Source organism: Thunnus albacares, chromosome 12 (assembly GCF_914725855.1).
Source record: "Thunnus albacares chromosome 12, fThuAlb1.1, whole genome shotgun sequence".
Taxonomy (NCBI): Eukaryota; Metazoa; Chordata; class Actinopteri; order Scombriformes; family Scombridae; genus Thunnus; species Thunnus albacares.
In genome coordinates, this window is record NC_058117.1 from 196,079 (window position 1) to 214,066 (window position 17,988).

The following is a 17,988-nucleotide window of genomic DNA, read 5'->3' on the forward strand; positions in this document are numbered from 1 at the left end:
TCTGAAAACACAAGGAGTACATGTGCTCCTAAATGAAAAAAATTAGGAGCACACTGAAAAATGTTCAAGTAACAGTTTCTTAAAGAAAACAATTAATTACATACATATTTACAATTTATCACTTACATATTTAAACTCTGTGAGTGTGTGTGTGTGTAAATCACAATTTCTGTTGTTTTTAGAGGTGCTCGATTATGGCAAAAATCATAATCACGATTATCTTGTTCAATATTGGATCATGATTATTTAACACCATCACTTTTTGAGATCATTGTCATTTTTGCCAGTTGCCAATGTTGATATATGCACATATTTTTTCCCACTTGGCTGAGGAGACTATTACACATGTAATCATATATTGTACTAATGATCAAGAAAGACTGTAGGCTATATGAGGGAAGAACTCAGGAAGATTGGAGTTCCGGAGCACAGCATTAAAACTTTAATGGACCTGCCAAGAGGGTGGAGCAGCAGGTTTTTTTTTTAGTTTATTAGACAGACAGGATTAATGTGTAGGATTTAATCAATGGTTTGTAGTCCAAAGCAGAGGGTGGCAGTAATGCACCGAATATGCTGGTTGCTGTTGGGCCTCACACCACGAGGTCACACAGAGAAGGCCTACATGTAACCTGTGAGGCTTGACCACGAGGTGCTTTTTCTTTTGTTTCCCCCGAGACAAAAGAATAGTGCCAAAATGCTGCTTACAGACAATGGGAGTCCATTGCAAACTCCATTTCCAAGGATGCCTTGCGATTTTCACACCTCAGCAGGGAACAGTCAACATACAGTCCCTCATTGACGGAGACGCTCCTGCACAGCGGAGCGTCCTGATGACACAGCCATGACATCACCACCCCTTTAAAAACTGAGCATGCCCTGAAACACACGCCTTTCCCATGTCACAGAGCTAGGTCAACTTCTGTACTTCTGTGAGTTAGTTTGACTAAAGGGGGTACTCCACGCATATGTTTTCCCCTCATCAAAGACTCCCCTCGCCGGACGAGACTTCGCCCGTGTTCACCCGAACACATTCCTGGATCCAAGAGAGACCGCTGCTGCAACCAGCGTTCTCAAATTCCCTCAAGAAGGAAGAAACAAAGTTTCTTCAGGAAAACATGGAACTTCTCTGCCCTGCTCGTATTCACCGAGTCGACTCTGCTGTTCTCTCTGCAACGCCACTGAGAGCCAGCTGCTGTGATTTTCGAGAACAGCCACCGTCTGCATCCGAGCTGTGAACAGCCGAACAGAAAGACGGACTACACACACACCCTGCTCGCTTTCTGAAGCGACCAAGTAAGAGGCATAAGTCTGTTACACGTCTTTGTCCAGCAAGTACTCATAACAATGTACATTTAAACGTATGCCACATAGAAGTGCAATCAAACTGGCTAAATAGCACCCTCTACGAAATTGCAGCAAAGCAGCCCCAGCAGCAGGTAAGATAGTAGACAAAGGAAGTGATGTTTATCTCCTTCTTGCACTGTCTGAAAACAGCCCAGGTCTGAAGACATCTACATGCCCGTGACAGAAACCCTTCGACTGCGCCGTGGCCCAATGTGCGCAAAGGCGCGAGGGCCCGTTCAACACTGCTTGCAGCTTTAATTTATTCTATATTTTATGTCTTCTTATCTCAGTGTCTCTTGCACTGCAGTAATGTGAATTTCCAAACAGGTAATGCAGTTTTGAGAAAAACATTTTATGCAGTTTCACTCACAATATTATACTGCAGCATCTGGCATCTCATGTGTACTGTAATACTGTATCTTTAATTTCTGCACACACAAACACAAACACACACACACACACACACGGAGAAGTATTGGATTCCTTTGTTTCAACATGTTTCATAATTTGAAACTGTCAGTCCTGGCCTAGTGTTAGTCTTGTAAAATGTGATCACTTATCATTTTTATGACTTTGTGGGTGACATTTTGAATCACACTCACTCCAAAATCATTTCACATAGCAAAGCACAGCAGGGAGCCAACAGATGAGGGTTATTTTCTGCAGAGACCTGAATTCATTTTGAGCCATTTGATGAAAATCATGCTTAATGCTGTACTAATATAAAATGTTGCTTATTCTGCCTCTCTCTCTCTCACACACACACACACACACACAGTGTGAGGCGTAATTCTAAAATATAGTGTCATCTGATTTTTAAAGTAATGAATGGTGCAACATGTTTATGGTGGACAGATTGTTCAAACAGCAGAAAAACATTTCTGAATATAAAAACCATTGAAAAAACAAAAAATAAAAACAATGAAAGATCTACACATATACACATCGCATATGTAATTCTGCTTTCATAACTCTTATAGGAGATGACAAAATCAGAAAATCTTTCACATAGATTTTAACAATGGTGGTATACTGTATGTAATTACCCAAATTAACTGCACTCACCACCATAGTTCAAAGTCTTTCTTTGCAAACAGTGACACTTGTGTTTCTGATGAAAACAAACGATCTGATCTATTAACAAGTATTGTGTGTGTATCAAAGCCTGGTATATCTTATTCCTCTGTGTCATAGAGCTCCGTTGTTGTCCAAAAACTATTGAAAACACACCAATGAGCCTCACTGCTGAACTGGATGACATGTTCCTTCATTACTATGAACACACACACTGTAGTTTATTTTGACTCAATCCCACATACACCATTCTGCTGCCAGAAATACTCACTAGAGCACCAAATGTGCATTCATCTGCTGCTGAAAATAGTCCCCAACAAAAGTACTATCTCCTCCTGTTTGAGTAACGTTTGTTCAAAACTGCAGTGCCCAGCTGTTTTAAGAAATTACTGAACCTTTTTTGAAAAAATGAAACTATATTCATGTTTTTAAACATTTACATCTTCAATAGGAACCAACAGTCTTGGAGCTGACAGCCATGGGGTAGGGGCATCAGAGAGTATTGAGATATGGACACATTATTGGTTTTGGGTCATTTCACTTGATTTCCTAATTGAAACAAAACTATGGAGTTGTGCTAGTTTTATCATTCAAAGGCCTTGTGATTTTGATCTACACTAAATGAATCCAATGGGTGTATATATCTTCATATCACATAACAAACTAAAAGAAAAACACTGATAACTCACACCTCTCTGTTTCATAAGCGTCATGTCATCTGACATCTGTTGATAAGATCTGAATGACTCTTAAAATCAAATCAATAAATCAATCAGCCATCTCCCTCCTCATAACATCTGGAGGTTGATTAATTATCATTATTAAAAATGAATATCTTGCCTTCAGGTCTAGATTAGATCGATGATATCAGCCACCTTATATTAACTGTTCAGTCAGAACATAGTTAAGGTAGTTTGATATAATGATACAGAACTGTGCATGAAGTCATTCTTCTTGTGATCCAAACTTTCTCTTAAAAATAAGAAATACTGTGTTTGGGTGGGTAGTGCAGACATAGCACCATGTGCCTGATGTCTGAGATGAGTTCTTATGTTTTGGAAAGGCTAGATGAAACTCTGTATCCAACAAGGTTTCTCTAATGTGACTCTGTGTTTGTGTATGTAAATTTGAAGAAAACAAATTAATATTTAACAAGATGCAGACTGTGTGGGACTCACTAGCCTCATCACTGACTGATATCTTTACAGGAATCTCAATATTGTTTCGCTAGATTTACATTTAAATTTCATCTTTGTTTTGAGTAATGGTTTTCTAGTTGGGCAATGTGCATGTCATATTTGTAGCTGTAAACCTATAACTGCAAAGAGGTCTTTCAGGAGATAGACAGGTAGACAGGTTCCCTCTTCTCTAATGCGCTGCTATACACTGAGTGAAGATGAGGATAATGGACAGATACACTGCTGACAGTTTTACAAAATAGCTGCTGCCCTTCAGAAACAAAATCCTAATGAACTGATAAAAAAAGACCCAAATGCAAATGTTTTTTTTTCAGAAGACAATATATAAAACATGAGAAAATGATTAACAGTTATTCATTCATCATCTTGTTGAGACATTCCACTTAAAATCATAAATGTGAACCTGCTGTTGGCATTAGATGAAAAGTCAAGGGATCACCAGAGTCTATGGGGAGTCACCCACTTGAGAACATGATGGTCTATACAAACAGCTGTTGAGATCTTTAAGTCTGGACCAAGACCACTAATCTTAGCAGGGAGACAGAGTTACTTTGTTCAAAATTCCCCTATGAATACTTCCCTACATTTTTAACTCTGGCTATGCTTAGCATAAAGCCTGAAAGCAGGGGGAAACAGTTGGCTCATTCCAATCACCCCCTGACATCCAGCTCTGTAGTTAACACATAGACATGAGAGTGGTCTAGATCTTCTCATCTAACTCTCAATAGGAAAGCACATTACATGTTTGATCATCTTTATTAGATTTGTGTATGACTACAAATTTTAATTTTGGATGGAAAAAAAGTGTTTCAGGGCTTATTTCCTCAACAATCAATGCAATGAGGACAATGACTGCAGAATCTGATAAGTCTTGTTCCCACAGTGGGGTTGCCAGGTCTGAGCTGTAAGAAGGTACTGAAGGTAAACATGCAAGTCAACAGGAACTGTGGAACATCAGAGAAAAACATCAAAGAAATTATTATTATTGTTATCATTATTATTATTATTATTAGGGGATGGTGGTTACATTTTTGACATTTCTGTCTGTAGCTTGGAGCTCTTTCAAACCAGTGAATTCAAAATGTGATGCAAACTAGTGACATGTGTGTGCTATTAAATGGTGTAGCTGTTATCTCTGCAACACAAACAGAAAATGCATGGTTTAGTCTCAAACACAAGAAGTGAAATGTTACAATTGACCCCATAGTCTGGGTTGTAACATACCTCGGGGTGAAATGTAACAATATGAAATAAGGATTATGACAAATACTTAAGATATTGAAAACTTTTTATGTATGACTTAAATGACTTACACTTAAATGACTTTTTAACATAATTGGGATGTGTGTGCAACATTTGAACTGAAAAAATCGTGCAAATGTGCACCAGCTTCATCAATTGAACATGAGTGTGTTTCTGTGTGTGTGTGTGTGTGTGTGTGTGTGTGTGTGTGTGTGTGTGTGTGTGTGTGTGTGTGTGCCAAGTACCATTGGAGTCATAGTGGTGCAAATGTATGGCACTCTTGGATTGCAGGCTTTGTGGGCCCACAGACTACAGGTCACACACCAAACCCAATATTCTTTCCCTGCTCTTTTACATCATTTGATGCTTTCTTCAAAATGTTGAGAGGCACCCCCCTGTCACTCTTTCTCTTCCATGACCTATGCATACTGAAATTCAAAGTAAACATATAAATACAACAAAATGTTTTGCTTGGGGTAGGTTGCAACATTTTGTTACACGTTGTTACAACTAACCCAGACTCTTGTAGGCATGAACTAGCTTACCTTACAGCTAACTACTAAAACATAAGCACTAACCACTTGCATGAAAGATATCTACACAGACTCATAATTAACATGATTTAAGTTTAATGAGTTCATCTACAAAGCAGGCAATTATATCACAAAAATAAATGAAGTAAAAAACATTACTTTCTTACCTCAAAACTATTTTTTTCTTTCTAAAATTGGCTGTGTCTGCCACAGGGTGCTACTTCCTCACATGTGGAACAAGTACTAAATTGAGCATGTGGAGCAAAATGGCGGATATGACTCACGTGGGGGAATATGTCATGCAAGAGTTCCAGTCAGAGGAGGTGACAGTATCAAACAAGTTGAACACAACCAGCTACCTTAGTCTTAATTAATTAGAGGGACTATGGGACTGAAAAAAGAAAGAAATCCTATACTCATGTCAATGGGAATTCCTAAGTGATGTCATGCAGGGACGTAGGGATTCATGCCACATGCCAGCGTGTTTTTATATTTTTGGAATTATTAAAAGTTTGTGGCCTCTAATGCCTGAGTGCAGCAACTACTAACCACCTGATGTTTTCTGCATAGATCACCACATCAATGCACTTTATAGGACGAGAATTATGTCACTTGACTTTGTCTTCCTTGTCACTCTTCTACCAGACAATGCATGGCTCCCTCCACGAAACAGTTAGAATAGCGACCCCACATATGTCTACATCGTAATGACATAAAGTATAGCCTATGTTCTGTTAAATATGTCCGTTAACCTACAAGGGTTTTATGTCTTGCAACTGGGAAATGTTTCCACTTGACAGGATAATTATTGTTAGCAGCTCTTATCAGTAGGCATATTTTCAACCAAATAATTAATGACGGGTTGTGCATTTCCAGACATATTCCACAATTCTGTTAGTGCAACATTGGAAGAAAACTCTACTGGAATTTCAAGCCAACATCATGCCACCATCAACTTTTATAATAGGTAGGTAGAGTCCTCTGTGTCCTGTTGTAGGCCTCAGTGCCATATAGCTTTGATTGATTAATATTAACTAACATTTGATGGGGAACATTGACAAGTTAATGTTTGATACTAATGGTTTATTGGTTTGATCTACATTACATGCAAGAAGTGCATGAAAGATACAGATGGGGAACACATTAATTATGAAAATCTGAATGGCTCATCCCTATAGTCAGTTGATCTCTATAGTAAGGCTCTGTTATGCCTTCATTCTATGATGACACATTTCTATCCTGAAGGGAGTGGTCTGTTCCAGTGTGACAATTTTTCCATCTACAGCAGTGGCGTAGATTGATGTTTCATTATGGGATACTGGGCAAGCATTCAGGTTTTGCTTTTAATTTGTCACCTGCTTGTATTTAAGTGCTGATTAATAAAAAAAAACCCTGCTTGTGATGAAATAAATGGCTTGACTAGGAAAACTGAGTTGTATTGGAACAGCATCTTGTTAATAAGCTTAAATCAAATTAAAAATGCATGTGCTTTTTGTTTCTTTCTTTTTAACACGGAGGACAAATGTGAGGGCCACACAAACCAAACCATGAAGATGCCTGTGATCCATAATCCCACAGCCAAGGAGGATCCAGCAGATGTGCCTATTGTGATAGAGGGCAACCAAGTGCTGAATGGGTGCAGAAACTGAACCAAGGCATGTATGCTTTTGATGGGATTGATCTATGCCCTGAACCTTGAGTATCCCAAGAAGCTCAAGTACACCATTTAAAAAAGGTCCACAACCTCACAAGTAAGCTAATGGAATGAACTGTTTGTACCCAAGTTCAAGCACTGGTCCATATAATTTCGGAAACTTACTGTAACTGATCTTTAAGTTTGGTGTTGAATGATGCTCACTGTGAAATGTGATCAGTCAAACTCATCTCCCTGGAGCAGTCCAAGGACTACAGAGATATTTGGGGAGTGGATACTTGAACCAAAGAGCAGCATCCCATTTACATTTTTCTACATTCAAACAATGCATTCTAATCCTGGATCACTGTTTCTCAGAGGACACAGACTTATCATTTGAGTGTGGTGTATACTCACAGTGTTTTTGGCTGGTTTAGTGCTTTTGTCTTTTAGTATTAGTAATATTGGGTGCTTGCCTTACTCTTTGTTCTGGATATGGCTTGAGTTAGGTTCAAACGGGATCTGATGTTATGACCAATTTTGGGTTTGTTTACATATTTCGGTATTACTTCCTGTTTCTTCATATTCCATCCATGTACTGTCATCAAATGTCATCGTCCATTTGCTTTAAGCAAAGGGACACTGTGTGGAGATATGGAAAATGCTGTTTAATGTTCTGGCACAGACTGACTGGTTCATTCAACAGTCCCTTAAGATTTTGCTAAAATATGCATATGTTCCTTAAATAAATTGATGAATAGAAAATGGATGACTTCCTCTGAGGTAAAATAAGGAAGTGATCTTTTTGTTGGTAGTGATAAACTGAAGTGTCCTGCATCTTTAGCGTCTGGTGAGGAACATGCCCATTGAACCTGATGTATCTTCCGTACTGACTGTGACTAAGCAGTGTTTCATTTTCTGTTAAAAGTTTCGAAATGTACCTTATTGTCTACATTGAAGCATGTGTCTCCTCTCTCTAAATTAGACAAAGCATAAGCACTTTGTAAACTGCAAATAGACATAACAAGCTGAAATGTGGATATAATTAAGCGGGATGCCTCTGTGCTTGTGTAATTGTATTTTTTATTTTTTTTAAATTTATTTTTATTTGAGCAATCTTAAATACCCCAGACTCACACATTTAAAGTGTTCTAGAAACACTTTGTGATCCAGAGGGTCCTTTTGTACCTCCTTATTCTTTATTTTTGATTTGGTCGATTAAAAAAAATTGACATGATCGGTATTGTTTCCTGTCAATATTTTTTCAAGTGAAGCTAACCTTTCCCGAATAAGTAATGGTTAATTAGTCAAATTGATTAATATAATAATAATTATTAAGTAGATGAACAATTGCCTACTAACCATCAAGAGTTAATATTACTCCCTTTTCATAAGTAATTAGTTTTGTAATGTATTGAGAAATGTTAAGTAGACTTTACCTAATTTCTTTTAGTGTGTCATAGCTGTTAAATTTAGGTAGTTTACGCAAAATATGTCTCTTAGAACATTTCACCTGTGCTTTTCCTGCTATGATAAGTCAAAATATCTGCTGTGAGTTTGTGATATTTCTTTTTAGGGGTTTAGTAAAACTGTGCAGTGTAGGAGCACCAAGGCAGCACACGCACTTCAAGTCCCACAACACCTCGCGTGGCAGAGGAGGCACGTGGGGCGGGGATTGGTTTATTGCCCGTCATGTGACACATCTGGCGTCTCCTAGTCCAGCAGGGGTTTTTTTGTGATTGATAGAACATTCTGCCTTTGTCTCCCGCAGGCCACAGATAGAAACCGCCCGGCGATCCTCTGATGAAACAACAGACCGAGCAGAACCTGTTAGACACGCTGTTATCCTCCCAAACGAACACCACGGTACGTTTACCGGCTCTCGGAGCTCTCAACACACACTCTATCTTGGTTTTATCAACTTAATTGACATAACACACGTTTGTTTCGAGCAGTCCCTGTGTGTCGTAACGTTAGCCTATGTGGAGAGTAAAGGTCAGGGGTGAAGGCGACCCACTGCATCTCAGCGGGGACAAAGTAGCCGCTGTTAAACACACTCGGTAACGTTAGCCCACCTATTATCAAACTGAGTCCGTTAAATAGGCTATCTGCTTATCGGCAATGTTACAAAAAGTGTTGTTGTTTGTCTTGTTTATCGCTCAGTGATAACTGTCCGATGTGTTGGCTGAACGAGGTGGCCTTTTAAAACTGAACTTCTTAACCAGCAAGGTTAATCACACAGAACAAATAAATACATACAGTACATTTTTTAAAAAGAACCTATCATTGCAATTCACCAAATTTACACACACTGCCAGTCTTCATATTTCTAAGCATGTTGTAGAGAATGAAATTGTAGTTTTCTGACCATCCACACAGTTAGTTGGCTTCATGTGTATCACATATAGTCACTAAGCTTTAAAATCCATTTGCAGAGATGAAACTTGTTTAGTTTGTAACCCTTAAAGGATAATTTCACAATTTTCCAAATGTGTCTTAAAACAACAGTCAGGTGTCCATATGAAGAGTGAAAGAGGTTTTCCTTGCTGTAATCATCCCTCCTGTTCATACTGGATATTAAAAGATCACCTTCAAATGTGCATGTGATTTTTGTCCTCCATCACTTTATGTAAGTGATGGAGGACAAAATCCTCAGTGTGTCCACACAGTCATTTTGTACAAAATGCATTTAAAAGTTGATGTGAAGCTTTTATGAGGCTGCAGCAGTCTGAGTTAGTCATATCAAGTGGATATCTGACACATTTACAGTCTTTGTGTTTCCTCGGACAGGGTTTCCCTGTTGAGCTGCGGTGGAAGTATAGTAACAAAAAGAGAGACTTTGGAACTAAGAAGACTGTAATGTTGAAAGATATCTACTTGATCTGACTCATTTGGACGCTGAAGCTTCATATCAGCTTCAGATAAACCACAAATACATTTTTGCACAGAATGAGGACTGTGGATTTTGTCCCCCATCACTTCCGTTGTAAAATGTAAACATCGGAAAATGTATTGACAACAGATTTGATAGATCATTAATTCAGTTCCAGCTTCTTCCTTGGGCTATGGGAACTAGGGATGAGCATTTCTCAATAGTTTTTGACATATGAGAGACCAAATAATAATTTTCCCACTGGAAATAGTTCAGCTCATCCGTTCAGCCAACCAGATCTTGACGCATCTTCTCTCATGATCAGTGTAGTTTGGAGATGAAGGCCTGAACTACATCCACACTTATTGAATATGTGAAATTTGCTGTGTGAAATGTTGTATTCTATATAATCAGTGTTTATTATGTCCGTGGAGGTGGTCCTTGTTGAAGGCGAGGCTGGCCACCTCCACTAAAAAATACTGAGAAACCCTAAACAAACAAAGATCGACTAAAAAGGAAAGTTATTAATAGTTGCATCCCCAAAGTCAAACAATGATTAAGAGAAGAAAAAAGCAAAGGTTAATGTTGTGTAAATATGTACACTTTTCACTTGAGTTCACCCTGCTGTCTTATGTTTTTCTCTAACGTGTCTTCTGTCTCTTTCTTCCTCCTATCCTTCGTTTCTAGACCTCTTTTTGTCAGCCAACATGAATTTCTTCCTGGAAACAATCCAAGTCATGCTGCTGTCCATCTGGTACAATGTGGAATCTTTTATCTATTTCTTTGTACCCATGAAAAAGAAGAACATAGCTGGTGAGGTGGTGCTGATCACGGGGGCAGGCAGCGGGATCGGTCGCCTCATGGCGCAGGAGTTTGCGGCTCTCAACACTGTGGTGGTGTTGTGGGATGTTAACCAGGAGGGGATGAAGGAAACGGCTAGACTGGCTAAACAGAGCGGAGCCAGCAGAGTTCATTACTATCTGTGTGACTGCAGTGATAAGAACGAGGTGTACAGAGTGGCTGACCAGGTAAAGACCGATGTACACCTGTGCATCTCATTGATGTTCAAAAGTACACAGTAGAAATGATGAAATATGTAACATTTCAATCATGTCATTTGTGTATTTTTAAATACATTTGAGCCCTTTAAGACAAACAAAGTCATATTTTGATCAAATAATGTTGATATTTGGAGTATGACTAATGCTTTCAAAGGTTACTTGCAATATATTCTTTAGAAAAATCATTGTGACCTACAGTCAGAGACTATGCCTTTTTTTTCTTAACATCTTTAATTACAAACAGAACAGGGGGATGACAGACACATTGCTGCAAATACCTAGCAGCTTCATGGTCAAGTGATAAATCAGGGGCAGTATTAAAAAAAAATCACTCAACTTGTCATAAGACAAAAAATCAAATGTGCTTCACATTGTTTTCCAGAAGAGTACCAGTTTTTGTACTTCTCAATTACAGAGGTTGTTAATGGATTATAGATTTGCTGGTATACTGTTTTTACTATATACCAATCAATACTGCCAACCATTTCCATTACCATCATTAACTTGATTATATTCATTTTCAGAGGACACCATGAACACAGAGCAGTGCTCCTGCCTTCATTAGCTTTTTGTCTTTTGTTTTGTTTTGTTAAGTTTATCCACAAGGAAAACACTTAATGTTCAAACAGAGGTAGAGAGCAGCACAGAGAACCAGACTCCTGTGTGTCCGGCTCTGGCTACTCTGGCTATGACTTTCTAGCCTATATTTTAACATTAACCCTCAACCCACTGAAGTATGGCTAACTGACGGGTATTTAGTCGTAACGAGTGACAGCTGCATTTTACCTGACTGACAAACTTCTCTCAGGTCAGCTTCAGTTCTGCTGGTGTTTGATAGTAGTGATGTGGAGAAGGTGTGTAGAGAAGCAGTCATACTACATCGTTCTTGCACTCCAGAAATTCATTTCATCAGGAAAAATTAATTCATTTTCAAAACATAAGAGACAGACAACATGCTGCATTTAAAGTAATTTCCAGTCACCTGTCTTAAACTTTATACAACCTACCTTTGTTTACAGTGTTTAAACTGTTTTTGATATTTGTTAGGAGTCCAACAAAGCTGCAATATACAGACCACTTCAGTAAACACACTCTGAGGTGTGAAGTCATTTATCTATATTTTAGTACCAATAGTAGTATTTCAGGAAACTGATGATTATCCTGATAATACCATTTACTGTGACATTTTAACCTACTGTGATACCAATGAATCTCCATTATGGATGCATAAAGGTTTTGCACATCAATTGAAAAAAGTCTGGGCACTTAAGTAGTTCTTGATTGATGAATGTGGTATGATGCACTCTTTACAGTCTGTACAACTGCTCCTGTTGCCTATGAGCATGAGATGGCAAAAATGCGACTGGTTATAAGAGTTTGATCCAGACAATGAGTGATCTAATGTCTGGGATGTCAAGGAATGCAGTTATTTATTTAATTTACCTGCCAAAAAGCTGCACCTAGTGTTGGTTCCTATGAGGGTTTCCCTAGTTGCATCTATATCTACTGCTCACAGTTCTTTCATCCTGCAGGCTGCCACATTGCTACCTAGAAACTAGCTAGCAGGCTGTATAGCTAATGTTTTATTTTTGTTTGCATTGCACTTTGTCCCTTTGGTTTGGTGCTGGGCAGGTACCCTGCACTTTGCACTTTGCTTTTTGAGGGTTGATTGATGAGATCTGTGAGACTCTACATTCAAATGTGTGTCGGAAAACTACAACAGTATGTTAAAAGATGCTGCAAATTGGCTGGAAAGTCTCTGGGATCAGCATAATTTCAATATAACAATATAATATAATGCTTTGACATTCTGTAACTAATAATGAGCAGTTTTAGTTAGTGAATTCCTCTCTATTTCAGCAGCAATCAGCACCTCTAAAACAGTATGAACACAAGCAGAACATTAGCTCTTTAATGCAGGTAGAGCAGTGCTGTTTAGTTCCACTGCATTAGTGTTAGTAAGGTGGATCTGATAATGTGTGCATCTGTAAAGTAATGATATGTAAAGCAGGGTATTGCCTGGGAAAGGCCATACATGATCATCAAAGCTCAGCCCTGGACAAGTGTGTGATTATTAGCTGTGTTCTGTTACTGCCTTGAGGATAATGTATTTGATTACATTTGATACTAAAATCCTTCAAATATTATAAGTGCTACATATATAGAAAGTCAGCTCACGGTAATACATCTCTGGATTTGAACTGAGCAGTCTTTGTGTTTGTATGTGTGAACCTGACTGTGTGTATGCCTTGGAGGCAAAGGAGGGATGACTGTTGTGTAAACAAACACTTCATTGACTTCCTGTATTTCCTCAAAGAGTGACCAGGCCCTTTATGTATTTCATCTGCAGAGGGTACCAGGTTCCCTCTGTTTGATAAGTATATTTGCTTATATTTCGTACCAAGCTTCCTGCTTCTGTTTGCTCTGTTAAATGTTTGTTACTGTATTACTGGTAATCCACTTGTTTGGAACAATAATTCTAGCGCTCGAGTTCCACCTGGAATGTTTTGGCAGTGCACCGTTTAGCTGTAGCATGTGGGTAGCATGCTCATGGATCCTCACTGGCTTAGGCAAGTTAGAGTTAAAATATCCCCATATTTAAATGATATTGCATCTCCTCTGTTCCCCTCCCCTCTCTGTGACAGTCAGCTAGAGGGCTACACATGTACTCATAGAACTGGAGTTACATCCAAGTGTAACTACTATTCATGCTTTACCGGCATGCTTATTTTATAAATGGCACCTGGAGTTTATCCACCTTTGTGTTTTCCCTGGTCTGTTTTTGTTTGCATTGACCACTCCCCCGTCCATTATCAGAGACCTGGCTTTTAATTGGCTACCATCTTTTATTTGAGGAAATACAGTAACGCACAAAATGTGGGCAGGTGCTGTAACATGTCGAATCATGTGATTACAGACAACCCAGAAACACAGTCACAGGCTCAACTACATTCATCTTAAATCAGAATATTAATGATACAAAATGCAATCTTTATTCAATAAAAACAGATAGGTTATAGATTAGTGTTTTTTTGTCTTACAAAACAGCGATAATTAAACAACATAGTGAGTCATGACCTGCTGTTATATGTGCTCAGGACCCCCAGTGCTGCTGATAATGCCAAAAGTGATTATATGAGCTATACTATCGTTTAAAACTGAACTAAAACTAGCTGAAAAAACTCAATGAATAAATAATAAACTCAAATGACAACAGAAAAACCACATCCCTCAGCTCACCACACTTCTCTACCTGACATGTGTACTGTTGGAGAGCCAGCTCAAGCCTGTGCTCAGCAGACAGATGCCCTCCAGCCAAACTTAACCCAAACTCCATTTCTGCTGGTGAACAATGTAAATACCTCATCAGTGTCGAGCAGACATTCGTCTGCCAACTATAATTGGTAGTAACTGACAACTGCCGTGTGTTAAATAGTTTCTATGCCCCTGGGCTGAGAGAAATGCAAATTTTAGATCAAGCAGACAAGAAGCTATCGGTAGTCTCTATACAACTACACAACTAAACTAGACAACACTAACAACATATAAGCTGAACTGAAGTCTTTACATTAAATTGCACCCAACTGAGAATTTGCTGCTTTCAGTTGTCTTAACATGATAGTAAGCAATATCTTTGGGTTTTGGACTGTTAGTCATATAACACAAGACATCTGATGACATCACATTTTGCTTTGAGAAATGGTGATGGGCAGTTTTCTTGTGTTTTATAGACTAAACAATTGATTATTAAAATAATAATTTATTGCGGCCTTATTAGATAATGTATTATTGTGAATACAACAGTTAAATTCCTTTTCAGTTTACATTAACAACAGTTGGCTGTGCTCTCCTTGTTGCTGCATCAGTGATTCCAACTCCTGTTGAATGCAGGTGTAACTAGGGCTGTGACCTAGCAGCCACGTGGCTTTTTTTAGGGTATAAACAGCTCCAGGAAACAGTCATATTTCTGTTTTTTTTTTTTTTTTTTTTTTTACAAACTGAGATAGAAAAATAAATAACAGACATTTTGCTTTGCCCCACGCAGGTGAAGCGGGAGGTGGGTGACGTCAGCATTCTGGTGAACAACGCTGGCATCGTGACAGGAAAGAAGTTCATGGAAGCTCCTGATTCTCTGATCGAGAAGACAGTGGAGGTCAACACTATGGCTCACTTCTGGGTCAGTTAGACACAGCAGACATTGCACACTGTCCTGTGGATTTGTATGTTTTCTCATGGAGACTTCATAAGAATGATTAATTATACATTATATTGACTTAATTCAAGTCAATATAATTAATAATCATTTTGATTAATGAACAAATCAAGGTCCACTTAGTCTGCTGACTTTGAGATGCAATTGAGTTTGCTCAGTTGTCATGGAGATGTCTCAGTCGTCATCACGTGACCTAAGTATGGAACGGCGGTTCAAGGTTTGTTTTGTCTCTCTCCTCTCAGACCTACAAGGCCTTCCTTCCTGCCATGATCGCTAACAATCACGGCCACCTGGTTAGTATTGCCAGCTCTGCTGGACTCATAGGAGTCAATGGATTGGCAGGTATGTGTTTTCTGCTTCCCCTAAATACTAAAATGCAATGCCATGGATTATTGCCCCTCCTATGTATAGAATGCTTAGGTAATTATTACATCTCACAAATTCCTCTGATGCTCATGTGTTTGCAGAAAAATTAGATAATCCTGATAAGCATTGGAGGTGTTGAACAAGACTAGAAAAGTCTGTTGAGTTCAGCCTCCTCTTCTTCACTGAGAGGCCCCTAGTCAGAAAAGTACTTATTCTAAACAGAGAAACTTTAAATTATTTTTGTCACTTGAGCTGCATCATGCCAAGTCAACCTGCAATGAAATGTGATTCCACTACAGTCAGCAGGACTGACTTTCAGATATCTGCCTTATTTTACTGTTTCCTGATCACTTTCAGCCGTATTGGAGCTGTGTTAAGTAACTGCTGATGAAAACATTTCCTGCTGCTGCTGCTTCATATTAAAAGCTTTCATTGACAAACTAACAGAAGGCTTTTATTGTGAAGAACTTGTAGGAAATGAAATGTGTTTATCACTGAGTTAGCGGAGCTTCGTTAGCGGTGCTATTCTTCAATAAAAACAAGTCAGCACAACAAAATCTTGAGATATTTGAAGCTATTTGTTCAGCAGATCAGTTAGAAATACTGCAGAGAGGAAGACTACAAGCAGAAACAGCCACAGTGAGATGTTTGATGAAGAGCTGCCGACAGGGCTCCAGACTAACTTTTTTCACCACTGTCCCGAACTGCCCCAAGAAACAGTCCTAAAGTGAATATAAAACATCTCAAAATCAAAATGTTGTGCCTGACGAAAAATGAAGCTGTCTGCTGCGTAGCAGACTGCAGCTTTGATGTGCTCTCTGCCATGTTCACATTTTAGAGAATGTCATTGCAATTTTCCTTAATTAATGATGTATTATTTCACCACCTGCTATACATCCGCTATTAATCTGAATGTTAATTTTTATGACCTGATCCATGGATTAACCGTGGTGCCCATGGATAGAACTACAATCCGTGCATCACCTGTAACTATAGTAACAGCATGAGAAGAGGCTCTTAGTGCATTTTTTGGCAAACAGTACATCTCCAACAGGTTAACAACTTATTTTACCTTGCAGTGCTGTGCTGTGCTGTGCCTACTTGCAGCATGCCAACACAGCTCAACTGCTCGCACAATGGGTTGGCACGACTACCCCTAAAACCACAGAAAAACCCTACAAGTTTAGTGGCACAGGGAAAAGCTTTGTCACAAAATAGAAACAGATTCTCTCATACTGAGAAGAAAGGAGCAGAGGAGGAGGGCAGTGAAAGATTGATAATGTTGTCATGGCACAGATAAATTAAGAGTTGTAGTGAAGGCCATGTGCAACATTCTCTTGATAACATGGTGCATCTGTACAGGTAAAGGCACACTGACTGAGAACAGTACAGACAAACTACAGTGGATGATACCTTCTGTCAGCGAATAAATGTCATATTAGTCAATGTGTGTCTTCAGAATGTTTAGACTGCATTAGGCTTGTGCTGATCAGATTATAGAGACGATTGAAGGGATGATCAATGATTGGCTTTTCCTACACCGATATTAAGGCGCTGAGCCCTGTTAATCAGCTGCAGTGACAAGTGAATTTTAAAGGGACTTTTGCCCATCATCTTAAAAGAAAACTACATTCAAGATGTCCAATGTTTAATAAAATCTTAAAATATATAAAATATCCAGTATTCAATTGTTAAATTAGAGTGCAATATAAGGGATACCTTCCTCCTTAAAACATGGTAGTGAATGAAACAATAGCCTGTGTTCACATCATCAAAACTTAATGATAACTTACAAACACGTCTTGTCCTGCAGCTTGTTTAACGAGCACCATAACAAACATATGATGGGGAAAAGTGCACCACTAATGTCAATTAGCAGCTAGATAGCTAATTAGCTGCTCAGCTGCAGCACATGAAACAGCATGTAAACATACCTGCAGATGTCACTTCGGACCTGTTACATACTGGTTCGTTCAACAAACTAAGCTGCAGGACAAGAGCTAGTAGAGGAAATCATTCCCCAGTGTCACAGTGTCGTGCAGTCACTGTGATAGTGATGGTGTGCATTATGACAGTCCAGATGATAATGACCTTTATATGAGTAAGAGGAGATTTTTCTTATTAGAAAACGTTTTCATCACCATTAGTTCAACTCTCCTGATCGCACTAATTTATCAGTCTAGGCATATTTATTGATTCATGTTGATTGATTTTTATATTGTAGAGAGTATCACTCATGTTGTACATTGCTTTATTCAACCGAACTGCCGCCTCTGTATCTCTAGTCTCTGTGATTGTAGTTTGTTGACTGTCTAAAGGAGTTACGTTTTATTTGTGAAGCTTTTATCTTATCTTTGTGATAGCTGTATCTGTGCTTGTCACAAACTGTTGCGCAATAACAAGCATATTTCCCAACTGTTCTTCAGAAAGATGTGTCCATTTCCCAATTCA

At 38.7% G+C, this 17,988-nt stretch overlaps 1 protein-coding gene across 2 annotated transcripts in view; it reads left to right on the forward strand.

Annotated features, from left to right (window-relative positions):
- Nucleotides 1-8,726: 8,726 nt before the first annotated feature.
- The window catches only part of LOC122993622 (epidermal retinol dehydrogenase 2-like), a 41,555-nt gene continuing 32,293 nt past the window's right edge, over nucleotides 8,727-17,988 (forward strand). The window contains exons 1-4 of one of the 2 annotated variants that reach the window (XM_044367937.1): nucleotides 8,727-8,891; nucleotides 10,585-10,925; nucleotides 15,004-15,135; nucleotides 15,414-15,513. In XM_044367937.1, the coding sequence (XP_044223872.1) occupies nucleotides 10,605-10,925; nucleotides 15,004-15,135; nucleotides 15,414-15,513 (553 nt within the window). In that variant the 5' untranslated portion in view covers nucleotides 8,727-8,891; nucleotides 10,585-10,604. The remainder of the gene's footprint in view (nucleotides 8,892-10,584; nucleotides 10,926-15,003; nucleotides 15,136-15,413; nucleotides 15,514-17,988) is intronic. The other variant, XM_044367938.1, reaches the window with a different exon arrangement.